This window comes from Solanum dulcamara, chromosome 7 (genome assembly GCF_947179165.1).
Source record: "Solanum dulcamara chromosome 7, daSolDulc1.2, whole genome shotgun sequence".
Classification (NCBI taxonomy): Eukaryota; Viridiplantae; Streptophyta; class Magnoliopsida; order Solanales; family Solanaceae; genus Solanum; species Solanum dulcamara.
The window spans coordinates 38,176,363-38,200,817 of NC_077243.1; the positions used below are offsets into that span (position 1 = coordinate 38,176,363).

The following is a 24,455-nucleotide window of genomic DNA, read 5'->3' on the forward strand; positions in this document are numbered from 1 at the left end:
AGGTTCAACTCATAGATCAAACTCATACATTGTCATTTTTTCCAACTCCTCATTCCCAACCTACTATTACTTCCTACGATCTGTAGGTCCTTGTACGGGTCGTAGGTGGGCTCGTATAAACCTGCACCAGAAGAATTTTCTGTAATTTCTTTTTATTTGAACTTTCCAACTTCCAGGGTATTACAACTAAAATAAAGATAAAGAAATAATGGGTAATGAAGTCTACAAGGACAAAGTGTTTAGGGAAGTGTAAGTCACTATTATATAGTTTTCCTACCCATCCCCTAAACTATATTACAACCCTTTAAAGTCCTATTAGATTCTAATCTAGCATGCTTAATTAGTGGAGCATCACACTAAGGGCAAGCCTATGGTTTATCTTATGTAACATGTGGATTCATTTGTAAGATTTAGCATACTTCTATTCTTACACTCGTTCTTGTTATATATTGCTTGCTTATGAGTTAAAATGGGTGATTGTTTTGTAGTGAAGGCACATGTGTAACGAAGGATAAATGATTTATATGATGTCTTGATTAAAGTACAATGCATGAATTTGCAAATAGTTTTAGAATTGACTCTTGAGCCTAAGAGGTTTCAATATAGTCATGGATGAATTGATATAAAGTGTAACATGCTTGTTTGAAAAAGATGAAAGTCAGGTGAGTTGTGTAGCCGAAGTTGAATGCCTTTGTGTTTAGTCGTAGGTAGGACTCTTGTATGTGAATATGTGGATTTGTTTGAGGATGAACAACCTTTAAGTGTGGGATAGTGATCTTGGGCGTATTCACATGCTTAAAAGCCAAGTGAAACCTCTATTATAGCTAATATTGAAAACAGAATCTGTCATTTTTTCTTATTTTTGGTCATGATTATATAACTTTTCTAATCAATATGATTAGTTATTTGTAGGATTAAAATTATGCGAAAAGGACACTTAAATAGAGATGAAATAGGATGAAGGTGAAGTTGAGGCCTAGAGATGAGCAAAGAAGAAACAAACAACGCAAAAGGAAGCTCATAGCAAAAAATGAGCCCAGATTTGCGTTGACTTTGTATGAGACCCCGAAAGTTGAAAATTTGAAATTTGGAGTTGAAAAGTGAAAATTGTGAAAATTGAGTCTGGTGCTCGCCAAATTTCTTAGCGTCTCGCCAAGTGCCATTTGTCGACTCGCCAAATCGCCTTGGCGACTCGCTAACGGCTAAGTGGCTTACCTAAGTGTTTGAGGACTTGACTCAAGGAGAAGAAAATTTAGGCGAGCAAGGAGGGGACTCGACAACTCACCAAGTTGACTAGGTGAGTAAATTATTCTTGCCTAAATATTCAGAGAAGTTAGCAGGAAAAGAGAGGACTCGGCGAGGGGAGGGAACTGATTAGCGACCCTCTGAACAGATCGGTGAGCCAATCCTCCTCTCCAAAGTGATTTGGGTTTTCCTAAGAAATTGCTTAGGGCGACTAAGTGAGTTGGCTAGAGGTCGGATACTTGCCGACTAAGAAGGCGAGCTCGACTGACCTCCCACAAAAGAACCTCGACAGCTTTAAGTAAGGGCATTTTTGTCCTTTTGGCTCATTTTGTTCCTAGACTATGTCATTTTAAGACTATATTCTAAAGCTATAACTACCCAAACCCTTCAAATTTCCCCCAGTCCTTTTTCAACCAATAGTCACAATATTTCTCTCTAAAATTCTCTCCCAAGGGTTTCATCTTCAAGACAATTTAAGGTTCAAGAGAATTCAAGTTCAAGTCTCCATATTCACCGCATTTAGGGATCAATTGATCAAGGTATGTGGGAATTCATCCATGGATCCTTTCATCCATAGAGTCTCAAGGTTTTCTCTAAATTCTTCTTATCAAATTCTACTTCTAAGACCTAATTCTTATGATATTACATTAGGTCAATTCAATTATAGTTTCTATCATTATAATTAATTTAACTATGCATAAATTTAGTTAAATTGCATGATTTCAAGATTGATTTCTAAGTATCCATGTATTATGTATTTTCGAATATGAACTTATGAAGTTATAATCGTGATTTGATGAAGTATTTTATAAAAAATATGATGATGAAGAATTATGATTTCAATGGTATATAATGATATTTCAATTAAGTATCTATGATTGTGAAAGGTAATTCTCACATATTCATGTTAAAGAGGTGAAAGGATTTTCTCACCTAATTGCGGATTCATAAGCATTGAAAGGTTTTCTCATTTTTGTATGAATCAATCATGTTTATGAGCTACTCTTATGACTATTTTCATGATGATGTTAATGATTATGTTGCAATGTATTCCATTGGGATAATGATTAAGCACAGAGAGGACTTTAAGGTGGGGTTCGGCCTAAAAGACAAAGTAGCTTCTCATGGGAATCCTAGTAGCAACCTTTAGTTCCCAATTATGTTATCCATGTAGGTTTGCCTTTATGTACCAACTAGTAGATTTACATATAGCTCATGATGTTAAGATGTTCTCACAAAGTCTACCTTAGCAAGTAGTCTCTCTCTTCTCGATGTGGGAGTTACATCAGATTTTATGTTATAGCTCGCATGGTCTTAAATGTCGGTTAAGGTCCTATCCCACACAAAAAGTATATGCTATCATATAAGTTCTTATGTTCATTTTATGATGTATTGACCATATTATTATGATGTTATTTAATTGTTTTTGAGTTTTAGTCATGCTTTTAAAGATATTGGTCATGCATCCCACAATCATATTATTTATGTCCTATTATCATTATTCATGCACGCTTTTCATATACTTAGTGCATTCTATGTACTAACGCATACTTCTTGCCTATATTGTATTATAATGTAGGGTCCAACGATCACGCTCCTACCGCTCGTGGATAGAGTTGCTTTGTTACCATCACTTGATTGGTGAGTCCTCATGTATCGAGGGTGTAACCAACCCACGAGTTTTATGTTCTTTTACTGTGACACTATCCTCATTTCCTTGGGTGAGCTAGGAACATATATGATGCCCCCATCTAGACTAAAGTAGAGGCATGTTTTAGACTATCATGAGTTGTAGTTCTGATTATTCGGACATATTTCTTTGAGTTCTTCTTTCTATTCGAGTTTTTCGTTAGAAACTTATCTTCTGTGGATGTTTTCATGATATCTTACTTATCTTATGAATGTGATGTATGTTAAGAGGCTTGGTTGGAGTCCCTCGGGATTCCGATCATCATGTCACGCCAAGGTCCTAGATTGGTGTCACGACCCAAGCCTAGGGCCTAGACGTGACATGGCCAATGAGGAATTTGAAAGTACCTCAAACAAGCCTCTTAGCATTCTCGTAGCCTTTCATAGGTAATGATGATAAATAAACAAGCAGAAATCATAATAGTAAAGCTTCAACTTACATATGTCCAACAATACCTCTAACTTTTAGATTTAACGGGGCTAAGATAAGTCCCTAGCTCACCCTCAATCATAATAGAAGAAATGTCATAGTAAAATATCTCAACATATCATAAGCTAGAAAGATAAAGGAGTATTATTCCCGGATCATGGGAACTCACCAAAAGTAGTCTTCAATGGAATCTCAACTAGCCACGTGAAGGAGAACGAGGAAGAGCACTGGTCCCTACATGGTGATATCATGTAGGAAAAAGAGTATGTGTTAGTACTTTGAATGTACTAAGTATGTAAGGATGCATGAACATTGAGGAAACATTAAAACATTTATGTAATATGGAACATAATGTAATTAATGCATAATAAATCATATAGATATCCTTTAAAATATTCATTTTGTGGGAAATTAATCATAACCGACATTTAAGGTCATGCGAGCTATTACATGGAATCCAACATAACCCCCTACATTGGCCGGAGAGACTACTTGCCGGGTAGAACTCTGTCAACTTCATTCATTTCTTTAACGTTAACTTTAAGGGCTATCATGGATCCATTAGCCTAAACCTACAAGGGCTCCTATGTTGGCACATAGTTAATAAAACAAGGGGTTGCTACTAGGATTCCTGTAATGACCTTGAGGGTAATTTTTGAAAATTTGTACAAAACACATGTGAACAGTAACTTTTGGGGTAGAAAATGCCCTTTTCTTCCCATTTCAATATTTTTCATCATTTGTTTGAGTTCTTGAACTCCTTGAGGTGATTTGAGAAGAGATTTTTAAGGCAAAGTGTTGGGTTAGTAATTTTTGACCTAAAACCTTCCCTTTTCATTAAGTTTTTGATGATTTTAACCCCTAAAGTTTAGTTTCAAACCCCAAATATCTTTGTTTCTTCCCTATTCATATTTAAGGAAAATAATGATTTCTAACTCATTTTGAGCTCTATTTTTATGGGTTTTTCAACCATGAGTTCCTTATTACAAGTAGAATGTGATTGTCCAATAAATTTCCAGATTTGACCTTTTTCGGAAATAATTAATTTTTGGACCATTTTACCCCCGGTTCCAAAACCTATCAATATGTGTGTTATTGGACTCCTTGTGATGTGTATGTTTTATTGTTGATAGTGGGTTGTCAGTCTAGGCATTAAATTCGAGAGTTGCTTGTTCGGTAGAGGTGTTCGAGTGTGGTTTTGGCAATTGAGGTAGGTTTGACTATCCTTCTTTGAGATTGAGATGGGGTAATTAGTCATTCATATGTTATAGATTTTGGGATGAGGTCATACTTTGAGTTAAGAATGTTATATATATTGTGATGCCCGTGTGGGGGCTTATTTATTAATATATTGCCATGTGGGGGTTAATTTGTATTACATAGCCCGTGTGGAGGCCTTATTTATTATCTTATTTGCTTTGAGAGCATGTGATTCGTGATTTGCCTAAGAGAGAGGCTTAAGTATATTATTTGACTTGTGATGCTCGCCCGAGAGGTTGAGTTGGGGGTTTTGAGAATGCTTGAGTATTGAAATATTATTGAGAAAGGGATGAATATTCCTATTACTATTTATTGAGGGTGAATATCATGTGTAGGTTAAGTTTTGAGAACTTTGAACCTTCTACCACATGTGAGTTGAATATTACTTCCATGTCATATGTGTTTTGATGCATTCATCCTCATTCATCATAGAAGTTGAGAAATATGGAAATTCTTTTTGAGAAAGAAAATAAAACACCTTTAAACCTTTGTATCTTAAGTCCCTGTCCGAGGCAGTATTACGGCAGGGTAGTAGATGCATTGTGATCTCTTGACCATGAGGAGGTGCCAAGGATAATGAGATATTGTGATTGAGGTATATGGTCTGCGAGACCCCCATGGGTCCTGCTTGGTAGCATAGCTCGGCAGGTGTATACGACAGGTTGTGCGATAGTCTTGATTCTACTGTACCACCACATCATTGCATTATCATATTGCATTGCATTGCATTGATATCTGTGCTGCTTGAATTATCTAATTAATTATGATTATGAGCTGTTATTATGAGTTTACTTTTCTCGCGCCACTATATATATATAAACTGGCGGCACCGATGCCAAAGTGGGACTTTTTTGTATGCAGGTGGAAGCATTCCTTAGTTTATTTCATAGGTTTGATTAATTCCTTATACTCAGTCAGCTGAAACCTACTAAGTACATGTGAATTGTACTCACCCCTACTTCTGTATCCTTTTTTGATGCAAATACTAGTCGGGGTACCTCACATGACAGTTGATATTCTAGCGAATTGTGTATTCTCAAATTAGTGGTGAGGTCCCAGAATTCAGATCGTCACTAGTCTATCTTTATTTTTCAGTCTTTTGTATCATTCAGAGACTTATGTTGTATCTTCAAATTCGAACCTTGTATTAGATGCTTTTTATACTTATGACACCAGGTTTTGAGATAATTTTTATTATTATTTTTATTTTTGCCTTTTTATTTAAATTGTGGCATCACTTTCCTCTTTGAGAGTCTTGTATGAGTTTTATTTTTAGGGTTACATATCAGATTGGGTTTTGAAATATGTGTCATCATGACCTCGATTTTTGGGTCATGATAAATTGGTATCAGAGCACTAGGTTCACCGGTCTCATAAGTTAAAGAGCAGGGTGTTTAGTAGAGTCTTATGGATCGGTACGTAGACGTCCATACTTATCTTTGAGAGGCTACAAGATAATTAATAGGAAGACTTTCTTCATTTTATTCCCTTCGTACAATTTATTCATATCAAATGTTATATACCTCTGATCTATTCCTTCTGCGCAGATGGTGAGGACTAAAGCCACAATTACTGAGGGTGAGGCGGCACCTGCTGCCCGAGCCCCAGTATACGGGCGAGGTAGAGAACGTAGTAGAGTCAAGGGATGAGGCCGAGCGAGGGGAGCGACACCCACTTTTGGATGAGCTAGAGAGTCATCACCTGAGCCCATGTACGAGTATGAGGATGAATTGAAGTAGAAAACTGAGGAGCAGAGGCCATCCCAGCCTCCTGTGGTTCTCGATAGTACTCCGATGCTTCAGGAGCTACTGGTTTGATTATTGGCTAGACTGAATGGTGCTCCTACCTCTGGTATTATTTCAGGTAGCGTAGGTTCTCCTATCATAGTTGGTGCTACACCGCCAGTTCAGGGGCCTAGTGTAGGATTTCATACTCCTAGTTCTTTTTTAGTGTCTTCTATTACACCTCTGAGATTTGTACCTCCGCTAGTTTCTGCTAGTGCTGCCATGTCGATAACTGAGCAGAAGATCTTCGAGAGGTTTGTTCGATTGGCGCCTCCAAGGTTTGATGGTATAATCGGAGAGAAAGCCTATGACTTTTTGACTGAGTGCCAAGATAGGTTGTTCAACCTAGGCATCTTAGAGGCACATGGAGTAGCTTACACTTCATATCAATTTACGAGAGTAGCCAAAGAGTGGTGGAGGTCGGTTCTTGCTCGTACACCTATTGGTTCTCCTATGATGAGTTGGGAATAGTTTACTGAGATGTTCCTTAAGAGATTTATGCCTTATAGCCTCCGTGATCAGCGCAGGGATGAGTTTGACAAACTGGAGCAGGGCTCCCTATCTGTATTTGAGTACGAGACTGGCTTTCATGAGTTATCTCGTTATGCTATATCGAGTATTTCCACTGAGTTCGACCGGATTCGCAAGCTAGTGAAGGGATTCGCCGGTTATCTCCAGGAGGCTACAGCCTCTCTTGTACTATCTGGAGGTACGTTTCAGAGTATTATTGATCATGCCAGGATGATAGAGAGTATCCGACGTGCTAGATAGGGCGAGGCCAAAAGGTTCCATCAGTAGGGTCAGTTCAGTAGTCATTCCTCTAAGGGCAGAGAATATTTGGGTTCAGAAACCCATGGTTATCAGGGAAGACCGGTCCAGGCAGCTATTTAGGGTTCTTCAGGCTCTGGAGGCCATTTTGACACATCTGGTTATCCCCCACGGGGTTCAGGTCCTCGAGGTTGTTATGTATGTGATGAGTTTGGGCATAAGGCCCAAGATTGCCCCAAACATGCTCCTTCTACTGGGCGGCCCGGGGTACCAGTTGTTCATTCTACAGATGCTCCAACTATTTGGGGTTCTTTGCAGAATACTAAAGGTGGCACTCATGGTGCTAAGGGCGGAGCACGAGGTGGTGCTCGTGGTGGTTTACAGGATAAGGGTGACCGTCAATTATGCTATGTTATATTGGGTAGATATGAGGCAGAAGCCTCTGATGCAGTTATTACAGGTATTGTTCCAGTTTGCCATCGTTCTGCTTTAGTATTATTTGACCCAGGGTCTACCTATTCTTATGTGTCAACTTATTTTGATGTGGGTATTGATTATTTGAGTGAGTTCCTTGATGTGCCTATTACTATTTCTACCCCGGTAGGTGAATATTTAGTGGTGGATCAGGTATACAAGGGATGTTTGGTGATATTTTCGGGTAGAGAGACCCGTGCAGACTTGATTTTATTAGAAATGCTTGATTTTGATGTGATACTGGGTATGGACTGGTTATCTCCTTATCATGCTATATTAGATTATTATGCAAAGATCGTGACCTTAGCTTGGTATGAAAGGGTAATCCGAGTTCATATCCTAAGGGAGTGAAATCTTATATTCGTACTCATCGCTTGATGGATAAGGTTTGTTTGTCTTATTTGGCTCATGTATGTGATCTCACTACAGATTCATCGCCTATAAAGACTACGAGAGTGGTGAGAGAGTTTATGGATGTATTTCCTACAGACTTGCCAGGAGTTCCTCCTGACCGTGATATCGATTTTGTGATTGATTTAGAGCCTAACACTAAATCCATCTCTATTTCTTCTTATCGGATGGCTCCGACAGAATTGAAGGAGTTGAAAGAACAATTGGAAGATTTATTAAAGAAGGAGTTTATTAGACCTAGTATATCACCGTGGGATGCACTAGTTTTATTTGATAAGAAGAAAAATGGTACTATGAGGATGTTTATTGACTATCGACAGTTGAACAAGGTCACTATCAAGAACAAGTATCCTCTCCCTAACATTGATGATTTATTTGACCAGCTTCAAGGTCCATCGGTGTTCTCAAAGATTGATTTGAGATAGGGTTACCATCAGTTGAGAGTTCGGGAATCTGATATCCTGAAGATTGCATTCAGGACTCATTATGGGCATTATAAGTTTGTAGTTATGTCATTCGGGTTAACTAATGCCCCGGCTGCTTTTATGGAGTTGATGAACCGGGTATTTCGACCTCATTTGGACTCATTTGTGATCGTGTTTATTGATGACATCTTGGTTTATTCCAAAAATGAGGCGGATCATGTTAGGCACTTGAGGAAAGTCCTTCAGAGATTAAGAGAGGAGAAGTTGTATGCAAAATTCTCCAAATGTGAGTTTTGGCTTGAGTTTGTGATATTCTTGGGTCATATAGTGATCAAGGATGGTATTATAGTTGATCCAACCAAAGTTGCAGTGGTTCGTAATTGGGTTAGGCCTACTTCAGTTACCGAGATTTAGAGTTTTATTGGGTTGGCAGGCTACTATTGTTGGTTTGTTCAAGGATTCTCTTCTATTGCAGCCCCATTGACTAGGCTAACTCAAAAGACCATGGTATTTCAGTGGACTGATAAGTGTAAGGCGAGCTTTCAAAAGCTCAAGGAACTATTGACTTCAGCACTTATTCTAGCCTTACCCGAGGAGGGCGTGGCCTTTATTGTGTTTTGTGATGCTTTGGAAGTCGGCTTGGGTGGTGTATTGATGCAAAAAGGTAGAGTTATAGCTTATGATTCTCGACAGTTGAAGGTACATGAGAAGAACTATCCTACCCATGACTTAGAATTAGCAGCGCTGGTGTTTGTTCTGAAATTGTGGAGGCATCATCTCTATAGAGTGCATTGTGAGGTCTATACTGACCACCGTAGCCTTAAGTATATCTTTTCTCAGCCGAATCTGAACATGCAGCAGCATAGGTGGTTAGAGTTATTGAAAGACTATGATATCACCATACTTTATCATCCAGGCAAAGCTAATGTGGTAGCGGATGCCCTGAGTCGCAAAGCATCTAGCATGGGTAGTTGGGCCTTCCTTAAGGCTGTTGAGAAGCCTTTGGCGTTGGAGGTTCAGTCATTGGCTACACAGTTGGTTCGACTTGATATTTCTACACATCATGGTATTTTGGCCTTTGTGAAGGCTAGGTCTACTTTGATGGACAAGATTCGTACACACCAGTTTGAAGATGACAAGTTGAGGGTCATTCGAGACAAAGTGTTGAGTGGTGAAGCAAAATCAGCCTCTCTTGATCCGGAAGGAGTTTTGAGGAATAATGGTCGCATTTGTGTGCCCAAGGTGAGTGAATGGGTACGTATGATATTGGAGGAGGCTCATTATTCCAAATATTCGATTCACCCGGGAGTGGCAAAGATGTTTCATGACTTGAAACAACACTATTGGTGGTGTGGCATGAAGAGAGACATTATTGATTTTGTGGCTGAGTGTCTAAATTGCCAACAAGTGAAGTATGAGCATCAGAAATCGGGTGGTCCTACGCAAAGAATGCTCATTCCCGAGTGGAAATGAGAGCGTATCACTATGGACTTTATGTCTGGATTACCCATGGCATTGGGTAAGTATGACTCTATTTGGGTGATTGTGGATCGATTGACCAAATCAGCCTATTTCCTTCTAGTGAAGACTAGCTACAATACGGATCAGTTAGCTAGGATCTATCTTCGTGAGATTGTTAGGCTGCATGGGGTGTCTATCTTTATTATGTCGGATCGGGGTTCAGTGTTCACCTCTCACTTTTGGGAGGCATTACAGCGTGGTTTGGGTACGCGGCTAGAGATGAGTTCAGCATTTCATCTCCAAATCGATGGTCAGTCCGAGCAGACTATTCAGGTGTTGGAGGATATGCTTAGGGCCTGTGTGATTGATTTTGGTTCCTAATGGGACCAATACTTACCCTTAGCAGAGTTTGCCTATAATAACAGTTATCACTCCAGCATTCAGATGGCTCCATTTGAGGCATTGTATGGTCGTAGGTGTCGATCACCCATTGGATGGTTTGATTCTGTTGCGGTTGATGCATTGGATACTGACTTACTTAGGGATGTTGTGGAGTGGGTACGTTTGATTCAGGGTCGACTATTGACAGCTTAGAGTCGTCAGAAGAGTTATGCTGATAGAAGGGTTCGTCCCTTAGAGTTCATGGTGGGTCATTGTGTGTGGCTTAAAATATCGCCCGGTTTGATGAGGTTCAGAAAGAAGGGCAAGCTTAGCCCAAGGTTTGTTGGCCCGTTTGAAATCCTGAGGGGAGTAGGTGGAGTGGCGTATAAGTTGGCCTTACCCCCTAAATTGTCAGTTGTCCATCCGGTGTTTCATGTTTCTATGCTTCGCAAGTACATACCGGATGAGTCTCATGTGATTTCTTATGATGCGGTAGATTTGAGTCCGGATTTGACTTATGAGGAGGAGCCGACAGTTATTCTAGATAGGCGGCTTCGTAGACTCAGGACCAAGGAGGTCGCTTCAGTTAAGGTACAGTGGCAGCATCAGCCTGCTGAGGAGGCGACTTGGGAGTTAGAGTCTGATATGCAGGCTCGGTACCCTCAGCTTTTTGAGACCCCAGGTACTTTAGTTTATCTTATGTTCGAGGACGAACATCCTTTTTAGTGGTGGATATTGTAATGACCTTGAGGGTGATTTTTGAAAATTTGTACAAAATACGCGTGAACAGTAACACAAGTGAAAAGTAACTGTTTGGACAGAAAATGCCCCTTTCTTCCCATTTCAATATTTTTCATCATTTGTTTGAGTTCTTGAACTCCTTGAGGTGATTTGAGAAGAGATTTTTAAGACAAAGCATTGGGTAAGTGATTTTTGACCTAAAACCTTCCCTTTTCATTAAGTTTTTAATGATTTTAACCCCTAAAGTTTAGTTTCAAACCTCAAATATCTTTGTTTCTTCCCTAATTCGAATTTAAGGAAAATGGTGATTTCTAACTCATTTTGAGCTCTATTTTTATGCATTTTTCAACCATGAGTTCCTTATTACAATTAGAATGTGATTGTCTAATAAATTTCCATATTTGACCTTTTTCAGAAGTAATTAATTTTTGGACCATTTTACCCCCGGTTCCGAAACCTATCAATATGGGTGTCATTGGACTCCTTGTTATATGTATGTTTTATTTTTTATAGTGGATTGTCAATCCGGGCATTGAATTCAAGAGTTTCTTGTTCGGTGGAGGTGTTCGAGTGCGGTTTTGACAATTGAGGTAGGTTTGACTATCCTTCTTTGAGATTGAGATGGGGTAATTAGTCATTCATATGTTATAGACTTTGGGATGAGGTCGTAGTATGAGTTGATAATGTTATATATATTATGATGCCCGTGTGGTGGCTTATTTATTAATGTATTATCATGTGGGGGTTTATTTGTATTACATAGCCCGTGTGGAGGCCTTATTTGTTATCTTATTTGTTTTGAGCGCATGTGATTCATGATTTGCCTAAGAGAGAGGCTTGAGTATATTATTTGACTTGTGATGCTCGCCCGAGAGGTTGAGTTGGGGGTTTTGAGAATGCTTGAGTATTGAAATATTATTGAGAAAGGGATGAATATTTCTATTACTATTTATTGAGGGTGAATATCATATGTAGGTTAAGTTTTGAGAACTTTGAACCTTCTACCACATGTGAGTTGAATATTACTTCCATGTCATATGTGTTTTGATGTATTCATCCTCATTTATTTGATGTTCATGAATATTTTTTTATGTATTTTGAGTAAAGATGTTGGCTTTTAATATGCATTAACAAAACGAGTGCTTTGAATTAATACTATATATGTATTTTATTTAGTTTTGAAAGAGAAAAAGCGATGAGTTTAAATGAATTTGATTCTTTGGTTAAATAATGTTTTGAGCAAGATGTTTTGATGAGATGTAAATGATGTTTTGAAGTGTAATGAGTGATAAAGAGGTAATGATGATGATGATGCATTGAGATGAGTTTGATGTTTTAAATTAAAGTCCAATGAGACTAGATGATGAGGTTAATATGAGCACATGTTTTGGGAGTAGTATTGAGCACTGAGTTGGGTAAGAATTTAATTGATTCAAACCCCAGAATTACGTAGATAACGTAGATAACGTAGGATGGAAGCTATGCCTCTTAAGTCCCAAAAAGAGAACTTTGATGATTGAATCCAAGATGGTGACGTCCTTTACCCTAGCAAGGTATTGGATGGATATGACAACGACATCGCTTCGTTGTATCATCATTAGCTCATAAGTGATGGTTGTCGGTTAGAGATACTCCCAACTAAGTAAGCATTGCTTATTATTTTCTTTTAACTTGCATTTCATGTTGATGTTGAGATGATGTTGAGTTCTGACCTGAGTCTTCCTGAGAGGAGTATCTTGACATCTGTCCTTACTTTCCTGCTATTTTACATACTCATACATTTTATGTAGTGACATCATTTGACCTGCATCATTTTATGATGCAGATGCAGGTGTTAGAGATCCCCAACAGGCGCATCGTTGAAGATCATTACTTTTCAGCTATTTGGTGAGTCCTTCTTGTATTTGGAGGAACTCTTTGTCCTTTCATTCTTGTTGAGTATTATGTTTCTTTTGAGGTAGCCATGGACATGTCATTGACACCGTCTGATAGTGTTAGAGGCTTCGTAGACAAAGTTTGATGATGTAATTGGAGAAGTTTTCCTTTGAAACTACTTCACCTGGATTATTTTTTTCCTTTGATGTTGATGATGGAGAGCCCACATAAGTATTCTTGTTTTCACTTAAGTCTTCCGCTGATGAACGGATGAGTGATGAGACCAAGTGGTTCTCTCGGAGATCAGAGATGGTTTATGAGAGCCGGTCACACATAGGGTACCCTCTCGGGATATGACACATAAGATGAAGATTGGTTATCATTAAAAGTTATTCTTGTGTTCTTGATTTTATTATTTTAATGCTTGATCATTATTAGAATACAAATATTGTCTTTTCTTGAACTCGGGAGAGGAATAAAAAGATAGAACGTGGAATACAATGAGCAAGATTCTTCTTTATCGAAAACTTAGATTGATTTTTATCTAGGATCGATATATACCTACTTTACCCACTTGGTTAAAGAACGAAAAGAAAGCTTAATGCTCCTTAGTTGGTTCAATCTATCCCCGCTCAAGGCTCAACGATGTAATTAGATTGTCAATTGTGGTAGGTGGTTAGAGGTTGGAAAAACCATAATCATATTATTAACCTTATAAATCAATTACTTGATAACCATTCGGACTCTAAAGTGGAAAATACTATGCATGAATTCATGTTAAAGCCGTAGCCCTAAAATTTTCCAAATCATTAATAAAAACCTTAACTGAGTTCGAATTATCGCTAGTTTATTTTATAACAACGTTTCATATTACTCAATATATCCTATAAAGTGTTATTATGAAAGTTATCCTATATTGTTTATTTTATCCTCATTTTTTATTGTTCTTTTAAAGATTTTTATGCAACTCAACCTTATTTTTTCCTTTTCCGTCGTTTGCAGTGATATTTCCTCGGGAGTCGTGAGATGACGGTCTATGTTTCAAAAGCCCAAACATTTAACATTATCTAGATAGAACAGTGTAGAACAAGGAAAGAAGAAGAATTGGAAAATTTATCAGAATTTCGGTTTCTCTTTTCCATGGCTATCTCTACATCGTTTTGCGGGCCCATTTCCTCTTTCAATGCTACTATCAGTTCGCCGTCTCTCTGTTTCTTCAAACCCCTCTACCACCACTTCAAACTTGATTCTTCCTTGGCCATCGTCAAATGTTGCTCCTCTCACATTGGCCAATCTCCAGACCACATGAATGGCAGGTATTTCTAATGAATTGGGCATGGTGGAATATTTTCTCTTACACTTGTACAGTGCAAAACTAGGTTTACTGTTTTCATGTAATCTGTCTTCTTAAATTTTCCTTATGTCTAGCTTTTCTAAGATATGTAATATAGGGAGGAATTGAAATTAATATTTAATTGAAATCCAATAGCCTTGCCCCTCGAAATTGGAATATATTATGGAGATTTTAACACAGTTATCTAACACTTTAGGTTTGATATGATTGTCAAAATTGTGGTGAAAAGAAGAATGTTCCATATTGATAATGAATGCTAACTTACATTTGCTTGAGGAAATTCTGGACGATACCAAGTTAGTAGTGGGAAAGGTTTTGTCTTCAGTTTAGCTGATTATGGTCCTAGGGTGTGTGATAAATGTATTAATTGTATGAAATTTTCTTTTATCTTAATAGCACTTCAACTTGTACAACTTGAGAGGTGGAACACTGTTCTTGAGTATTCAAAGTGCATTTTACAAACAGATTGTCCTGGGGAGGGGTGCGAGTTGTTGAACACTAGCTCAACAGTTTTTGCATCTGATTTGTAAGGGCTTATGAAACCTTTTACTTAATACTTGAAAGTAAGAGTTAAGAGTTAAATTTCATAAATTTAGCAGCCTAAGTGCAACAGATGGGAGTCATTCATTCTATTCAGTCAGCTAATAAGCTCAAATGTTTTATACTTTTCGCCGAATAGGCTAGTTATTTGACCTGCTTTTTTCAAAAATATTAAATTTCATCTTATGTGTGTCATGCAGTGTCACTTTAGATATAACTTAATAGTCCCTAACAGTAACCTGTTATGCATATTATTAAACCACTTATCTCTGTTTGCATTTATTTATTTGTGCTTGCCTCGCATGAAGTTGTGTGTTCCTAATATCAACTTCCTTGTGTCTGTGTTCTGTGACAGGCAACCTGAGTTATCTCCTATAGCTCCTTTTGGTGTCACAATGACAAATAATGGAACATCTAAACCATCATATAGATGGCGTAGGGTACTGCTTAAAGTTAGTGGGGAGGCACTAGCAGGAGATCAAGCACAAAATATAGATCCCAAGGTCAGAATAATAGAACTGCTCACATTTCTCCATGTTGCTGTGTTGTTCTGTTCTTTTTCTTTCTAGATTTCTGATCTTTTGTAAAGCTTTCATGTTGTTATACAGATCACAATGGCCATTGCGAGGGAGGTGGCAGCTGTCACTAGACTTGGCATCGAGGTAAATTTTTTGAATAAATCAAATATTTCTTACCTAAAGATCCTTATTATATTATATGAAAGTGGTGCATCATCTGAAAGGTTTGGCTTTGTTTCATTAAATTTTCCTTTTTTATCTTTCTGCTCCCTATTTTGAAGGATCCTTAGACCTTTGTAAATATTTTGAATAAATCAAATATTTCGTACCTAAAGATCCTTATTCTGATATTATAGGAAAGTGGTGCATCATCTGAAGGGTTTGGCTTTGTTTCATACTTTCATTAAATTTTCCTTTTTTATCTATCTTTTTGCTCCCTATTTTGAAGGATTCTTAGACCTTTGATTTATTATTATTTTCTCTATAGTTCATGGTCTGGTTGGAGCATCTTATCACAATAATTTTTACATTTTCATTTCTTGTGCTATCTAAAGTAAATATTTACCCAAATTTCCTACTTGCAGTGCTCAAGATCATTATGGGAAATTGAACTAAAAATATTATAGTCATTTCATTAAATTTCTATCGCAATGAATCTTTCCCGTGTCCAACGGAATTTGCAAAATATTTATGTGATTTGAAATATGAACCATTTGTTGATCTTTATATTTGCTATTCTAACAACTTGTTTCCAATCTTATGTCATTATTAAATCAGTAAATACTTCTATGAGCTCATTGATAGCAATCTGGCTCTGTTTTTTCATAGATTTCTCAGTTCTTCAAGCAAATGTGTAGGTCTTTCATAGTCGGTAGTGGAGGTAATGTTTTTGGTGGATCCTCTTGGGCAGGAGGTTGCGTACTAGATTAGTCCCTGTTGATCTGATGGTCTGTTTTTAATCTTCATATTTGTCATTCAAACTTCTTCTTTTCAATCTTATGTCATGATTAAATCAGTACAATACTACCTAAGTTGCGCAGACTCTTCATTTTTGCTGCCGCACCCGTGTCGACACAAGACGGGTGCGGGATACGTGGGGGATTCGGTCAACCCACATTAGATACTTTGACCAAAAGTTCATGGACAACCCACATCAGATACATCAGACAGTTGCGGGTGTGGGATACATGTGGGATTCGGTCAACCCATATCGGATACTTTGACCAAGATACTTTTCCTCTTGGTTAATATTCGTTGCTTCATGTTTCAAGCCAAACAAAGAGATGCTAAATATTCAAGCGGTTGTGTTCCGATTTTTAGTAGACAGTAGCAATGATCTGTAAGGAAAGTTGGTGGAAGGTTTTGAATGACTTTCTTTTTCTTTTCTGAGGGGGAGAATATCTTTATCTTTATAACTATGTTTTTATAATATTGAATATTTTTAGCCAAATCACCACATCCGTATCCATAGTCAGATTCGTATCCCCAAATCTTAAAATTTAGATTTTGTCGAATCCGATTCTCGGATTTGCATCCATCTCGGACACCCACACCCGAGTCCGAGCAACTTAGAATACTACTACGAGCTCCTTGATGGCGATCTTATCCAATTTTTTCGTAGATTCTCAGTTGTTCTAGCAATGTGGCAGGTTGCAATAGTTGTTGGTGGAGGTAATATTTTTCGTGGATCCTCCTGGGCAGGAAGTAGTGGACTGGATCGTTCATCTGCTGATTATATTGGGTATGTTTGCTATTGTTTTTCTGTTAGTTTGAATTACTTCTAAAAAAATAGTTTCAAATGCTTTCAAAATTTAAATTTAAATTTTTTATCCTTTAATTTTTGGGTTATAATTTGACGCTTCTTCTTGCTCAAAGAGAACTTTCTATACTTAGTCATCTTTCATGCGACCGTGTACGCCACTGCCAATTCAAGGATGTAATGGACTTTGTAGTGTTATTTATGCAATTTAGCATGCTTTAGACAAACATGCATCTAGCTTAAAGATGTGATTAGGTACACATTCTCTGATAGCTTTCAGAAAATGTACTTGAGGAAGCAAAGGGTGGTAGGAAAAGTTATTTCGATGGGTTCCTATTTCGGTATTTCCACCAAAGATGTTGTAGGACAGACTTGGTTGTTTTTTCTCTTACATCAACTAGCAGTTAAACAAATCAGAACGGGGTTTCTAGGCCCCTTTTTCCTTTTTGGGGGCTTTGGTTTGGTGACTAAAATTATGACAAGGTGCTTTGAAAGGAATTAAGCATGTTCCTGAGTAGATGAAGATTTGGAGATCAAAGATGCTAAGAAAGAAATGTTTGGCAGCTTTTAACATTGATTGCGTATCATATACTTACTACGTAGAGGCTTAAAAGTTGTTGGCCAAACTCCAAAGAGGATTTTGACAGGCTGTTGCACTAATGCTAAAATAGTTACGTAGTTTGTAGTTTTTGAAAGCTGAAGTTATGTAAAGACAGGAGAAGATAACCCTTGAATTAACTGTGTCACGCAACTCGTATTCTCTTCTTATTTTACTTCAATATGATCTATACATACTACAAAGTCCTAATTACTCGGACATTTACTTGCAACTGGATTCTATTATTAAAAGTTAAAACTCGGGAACTAAGCTGTACTCTAAATTATCTGAGCTGTATAGGATGACCATAGTGCGGATATCCGGCAATCATTTTGAAATTATATCTCGTAGCCAAGATTAGTTTATAAATTCATATTATAGTGAGGTAGCATTAGAATTGATTGGAACATAAAATAAGATTAATTTTTTTTATAGATGTCAGTTTTCAATCTGTAGTAAAACCTCTTTAAATTAATATTGTCAGGAGCATGAAATATTATTATTTTGTAGAGGTATTATTTAATCGATAAATTAATATTTATTAATTTAAAGAGTGTTTTCGAGATTCAATGAAGACTTAAGGAATTTAAATGAACCTACTTGTGAAAACGACATTCATGAACTTGAGGTCATGACTAATGATCTCGGTTACCGCAGTAAAATGGATGTTAATAGCATGTTGGATTATTTGGATGAAAATGATACATTTTCAGAGGTCCAGAGCTTAGAAGAAGCGTGGATATCATCGGAAAAATCAATGTTGATGATGAAGTTGAAGACGAGACAATACCTTTCGGAACTAGTTACGTGTAAGGAAATACTTATCGCGTCTAGAACTCTTCACAATTTTTTGGTGCAGTTCGAGAAGACAACATCGGAACTTTTGGATGCAATAAAAAACGTTTGAGATGAGCTTGAACTAGATTTAGGAGTCGTTTGGTTTGGATACAAATTATGCTGGGATTAGTTATGTTGGGATAAGTTATGATAGGATAAGTTATGCTGATATTAGTTTTTATTGCTTGTTTGGTTGGTCATATTCAAAATTATATTCATTACATAATTTCTAAGAATAACTTGTTTGTTTACAAAAATACCCTCCACCCTATTTAATTATTTTTTTTTACATTTTCTTTGCAAGCTTTGGTTATTTATTCCTAAAAATAAAATTTCCATCTTATTTAACGTAAATATCTTTATTTATGCATTTCCATGATTGTGCCATGTGTTTTTAAAATTAAACTTTTATCTTATTTAACTTAAAAATAAAACTTTCATCTTATTTAGCTTAAAAATAAAACTTTCATCTTATTTAGATTAAAAATAAAATTTTCATTTTAAGTTTAGTAAAGTAAAGGAAATTTTATTATTAAAATTATCTACATTTTAAAGTTATCTACATTTTGATTGATATATAAAATATAATTTTTAAGTTAGTAATAAAAATATGTAATTTAGTAGTGGAATAAACATTTTAAGAGAAGTCAAAATATAAATAAACATAAGAATTGGACAAATAAATTCAACTTATAATATATTCATAAATAGAAATTGTATTTATAAAATGTAATTTTTAATAGAAAAATATATTATCATAAAAACAACGATTAACTAAAAATATGAATGTTATTATAAATGATGTTAAAAATTATGTTAATATACATGAATTTAAAAGTGGTCTATAAAAGAGAGTTTAAGGAGGTATTTTTGTTATTTTACATTTTTATTCAGGATAAGTTATCCTGGAATTACTATTCCATCCCCTGGGAGGGTTAACTTATTCCAGTACTAATCGTTAATCCTGGGATAAGTTATCCCAGTTTTTGAAATTAAACAAGGGATTAAAGACCACTCAAAAATTATTTCGGGATTAACTCCTCTTCCCCGGACCCTGCGCATAGCGGGAGCTTAAGTGCATCGGGCTGCCCTTTTATTAATCTATAATTTAATGGGACCACATATTTGTATAGGGGTCTTCCGAAAATATATTATCTTATCGAAATTGATGGTTTTTTCAATTTGCCCAAGTCAGGACCGGAGAAAAATATTATCTTAGAGAGTTTATTAATTTACCTAGTATTAATTTAGAGAGATTCTACTGTAAGTAGGTTATGCCTGAGATGAGCAACATCTATATTTTGTAATTTGTCAAATGCATTTTGTTTTTTTTTCCTTCATATCTAATGGGATACAAATGCTTTTGTTTTGGATTATATGAGCCCGAGATTCTGCAGAACCTGGTGGTACAAATCTTGATTTCAATCCAAATGTTTTCCTTGTATTTGTATTCAAACCAAGATTTGCATTGCTAGGGCCTGCAGTCCTCCATGCTAATATACTTGAAAACAAAGCTTTTGTTTAATACATCTCTTCTGGAGTGACAAGATCAGTTCTTTAAGTTGGTCAGATTGAAACCCTCACTTTTGCCTGAGTTTGAATGGTGGTATCACATCTTGTTTAATCTGTCCTATGATTTATCAGCGTGTGTTGAAGATGCATGGGAGAGAGATTACTTTGGGACTACTATTAAATTAAAGTTTTATCACTTATCTTTCAGGATGTTGGCAACTGTTATGAATGCAATATTCTTACAAGCTACAATGGAGAGCATTGGAATCCCCACTAGAGTCCAGACTGCATTTAGAATGTCGGAAGTTGCTGAACCATATATCCGTAGAAGGGCTGTTAGGCATCTCGAGAAAGGGAGAGTAGTAATTTTTGCAGCAGGAACTGGAAATCCCTTCTTCACGACAGACACTGCTGCAGCTCTGCGTTGTGCAGAGAGTGAGTTCTACTTCTTCCTGATTCAGATGTTCTACTTGCATGGAGCTTTGTCATACTTGCAAATGAAAGTGGATTCAGCAAAATATCTTACTTACTTCCTAAATTGGATAAAAGAAAAGGCAAATCTAAGAAGAAAATGTTACAATGTCACTATACGCTTAAAACTGTCTTATCTTTTAGAAGTACTCATAATGGAGTAGATAAGGACGAAAGTTCCTTCAGAGGTGGTTTGATAATTTTCTTTAAATCAATTCTTTATGGCTCATGTTGAAAGGAAGAAGAACTACCCGGGGTGTACGTAAAAGAAGGATGCGTACCAAAGTGAAATGTAAGTTTTGCGGAACTGTTATAAGTCCGGCAATGTTATATGGCAGTGAATGTTTGGCCTCTAAAGTCCAACATATCCACTAGATGAGTATTGCAGAGTTGTAGATGCTAAGATGGATGTGTTTCCATACAAGACTAGATAAGATTAAAAATGACCACATTAAATAGAAGGTGCAAATTGCATGCATTAGGATAAACTGAGAGAGTTGCTTGAGAGGGTTCAGTCATGTCCTGTGTAGACCTACTGATGCACTGCTTTGTAGGTGTGGAAGTATGGTGAGTGATGGTGTTAAAAGGATATGAAATAAACTTAAAACTACATGGAAGAAAGTTGCCTCAAACGACCTACAATTTCTTTTAATCAATACAGACTTAGCGAAAGATAAAGCACAACGGAAGGAAAAGATTCATATAGGTAGTATCTACTGGTTGAGAATAGGTTTTAGTCTGGTTGATTTTGAAGCTATTGCTGTTCTAGGAGAATTTTGACCTTATTATAGATTTTAGATGTGTGTAATAATCTAGAGAACTATTGTTACTACCATTATTTTATATATATTAACTTAGTTTTCACTTTTATTTTTATTTGGTGTCATGATGGCATGAGTTGAAGTGTATATAGAGAAATATGATCGGTGAAGTTTATATAATCAATCCCAACTTGTTTGGGACAGAGGGGTAGTTGTTTTGTTGTAATTTTTTCATTGCTCATGTGAAGCTATTTGGCTAAGAATATACTAGTTTATTGAATGCCAATTCAACACCTAGATGTTTACTAATATATGTCCCCATTAAATGGCACATGTTGGAACATGATTGAATAGTTGTCCCCAAATGATTCTCGTCCAAGTGATGATGTGGTCTTTGAGACAAATGGCACTCTGCTACTGAAATATAGATGAGAGTGCACGTCTCTTTCTTTTTTTAGTTTCTCACCAATCAAATTTTGAATGCATTGAAGTTAATGCTGAGGTGGTGTTGAAGGCAACAAATGTTGATGGAGTCTATGATGACAACCCTAAGCATAATCCTGATGCTCGTCTTCAGGATAACCTGACTTACCATGATGTAATTTCAAAAGAGCTCTCGGTGATGGACCTGACTGCAATTACTTTGTGCCAAGAGAATAACATCCCAGGTATAAGGTTTTCAGCCCTTGCATTCCTTTTATCATTTTCTGGATGACTATAGAGGTGTCATTGGCGAGCCTTTTCCTTTTAAATCGACTTACGAACTGACTTTTCCAAGGTTTTTTTTTTCATTTTGCAGTTGTCGTTTTTAATCTCAATAAAACAGGTAACATTGCTAAAGCCATTACAGGAGAGAAGGTTGGCACATTAATTGGTGACACATGGAATACCGAAGCAGCAGTATCTTAAGAGGGCAAAAAGTCTGTTTCAGCAGCTGGAAGTTTGATTGCTAGTTTTAGCATTTCAACACACTCAGAGAGCTCATTTTTGGCATATTGTTCCAAGAAATTGGTAGTCAAAGTGTTAGTGAATTATGTGCCCTTTGCCCTTCGAAAGCCATGGATTCGAAAGTACTGAAGATAAGCATATAATTTTCCAGAATTTAACATAAATGCTGATACTGGATACTACCCACTTGGAATTTTCAGAGCTTTTCTTGAAGTGCAAAACTAGGTAGCCAAGAGTTCTTTGACCTGTAATGCTATTTTATGTCAACATTTATATTCTTGCCCCTAACATATTTATTCACTTAGGGGTTGTTTGGTTTGAAGTATAATCTATCTATAAGAATTATGCCTTATATTTGGTTTGAAGTATAAGAAAATTTACTGCCTAAATAAAATTGCTTACTAATTATATAGCGTTTGTTTTTTGATACAAAATGTTGCATGTCAGTTATAATCTATGCATAACTAATATTCCATTTGTTTCATTTTATGTGTATTAGTTTGATTAGATATAAATAACAATGAATCAATTGACAATAAAGTAATTAAGACTAAAGTCTATTCTCTGGCGTGGCTCTTCAATGACACCATAAAAGCAAGAAGCAAAGTGTTTGAGAGGAATTGGTTACACAACTTCAGAATAATAGCTTGTGTGTAATGAAAATTTCGACGAGGTACAAATGAGGGATAAAAATATATTTACAGTTAAATTCTGTGTTACACTTTACGTGAATCTTGCCCCCATAATAACTTGTATCTGTGTGTTCTCTCTTGTTATGTGCTGAAGTGAATAAAAAAAAAAAGGCAGTCCGGTGCACTAAAGCTTTCTCTATGCGCAGGGTTCGGGGAAGGGCCCGACCACAAGGGTCTATGTGCTGAAGTGCATAATTTCAGAAAAGATCACGGATTACTCAGGATTGATTACACTCTTCTTCAGCCTATCTTGACTCGTCAGCAGAATGTTTCCGGCCTTGTAACTCCGAAATCAGACTACTAGGGATAGCAAGTTCAAATCTTCAGGGACTATGTGCGACAATTTCAGTCAAATTTATATGCTAAGGCCATTATTTTTTTTGTTGTGTCATGTCTGATCTGTCTCCAATCTCCATGTGTCAACATTTATATATATAGGAACTTGGTGTTTATTAAAAAAAAAATTGACAAAAGTATTCATATCCTTCTCGCACTAGTGGTGGAAGGATCTCAGCTTGTGACCGTAGATAGGTCACCATTGATGTAAAAGTCATTGAGGGAATTCAGAGACTAACTGCTTTCTCCAAAGAAGGAACCATGAATGTTTGCCAATGTTACTTCGAAAAGTAAAGGCTATCCATGCTCTTTGGTAATCAAAATAATTATAGTTTTGAGGTTCAAATGATTGGGAAAGTCTTTTGTACTTGGTTGGGTGCATGCCTCATTTTTGGGTGAATCCCCATCGTGGTATGGGTAACATATGTTTGTTTCTGCTTGTCTTTATGAGGTTTGAACAAGCAAGATCGGATATCTCCGAGTATGAATTCATAAATTTTTTATGTATATGCAGGAGTTTTTTTGATAAATTGATTGCACGGCTAAGTATTTTCTTAGCTACTTCCTGGGGGTTGGAAAGCCAAAATTCGAGTTTAACTTCTACATTAGAAAGTTTGTAACTAATTCCTAGCCTGTTGTCATTGGTAGCTCTAAGGGTTTCTTTGGTTGTTTCAAAGAATTTGGTGGGAAAAAATCTTTTTTGGACACAATTGAGATCAGCACCTGTATCGAATAATGCAATAATATCTAGGATAAAAGATTTGTTGACTATTAGGGTTATCCTAGTATGCCACCTACAACTAGAGATTCGTGAGAGAAAATTGATAAAATCTCCTTGTTCCTCTTTTTGGACTATTGGTTCAGCCATTATTTGTTTTGGTACATCAGGCAAAGCGAGAATTGTTGGAGGACAAGACGATCTAGTTCTTGCCTAGCCTTGATTTCTCTAATTTCCTCTTTAAGGAGAACTATTTCAAATTGGAGATCTTGGATAGTCACTACCTTAGACTTTTAGAGGAAAATCAGTTCAAAATATCGATAATATTGTAATTATTTGTTACTTGAGGATGAGAAAAAAATATGAGAGGACAAAGTGGAAGGTTTATTAAAGCCTTTTTTTGAATTGCTTTAAATAATGCCTTTTTTGGTCAGAATCTTGTAAACTACTTACAATTTTGAAGGAGT

General features: G+C 36.6%; 1 protein-coding gene across 1 annotated transcript; it reads left to right on the forward strand.

The window, feature by feature from the left end:
- The first annotated feature begins 13,921 nt into the window (after window positions 1-13,921).
- LOC129895784 (uridylate kinase PUMPKIN, chloroplastic) lies at window positions 13,922-22,701 on the forward strand. The gene is made up of 7 exons (XM_055971549.1): window positions 13,922-14,260; window positions 15,194-15,341; window positions 15,447-15,500; window positions 17,006-17,097; window positions 20,271-20,497; window positions 21,786-21,962; window positions 22,094-22,701. Exons 1-7 carry the CDS (start codon window positions 14,085-14,087, stop codon window positions 22,201-22,203), a joined length of 984 nt encoding a protein of 327 aa, XP_055827524.1. The 5' UTR covers window positions 13,922-14,084; the 3' UTR covers window positions 22,204-22,701.
- Window positions 22,702-24,455: the final 1,754 nt, after the last annotated feature.

What these genes read in the sequence shown, in the direction of transcription:
- LOC129895784 (XM_055971549.1), top strand. Translation starts at nt 14,085, where the DNA reads ATGGCTATCTCTACATCGTTTTGCGGGCCCATTTCCTCTTTCAATGCT. An exon ending in TCACTAGACTTGGCATCGAG is followed by an intron (nt 15,501 to 17,005) that starts GTAAATTTTTTG and finishes GCAATGTGGCAG; the next exon opens with GTTGCAATAGTTGTTGGTGG. An exon ending in AGCTCTGCGTTGTGCAGAGA is followed by an intron (nt 20,498 to 21,785) that starts GTGAGTTCTACT and finishes AATGCATTGAAG; the next exon opens with TTAATGCTGAGGTGGTGTTG.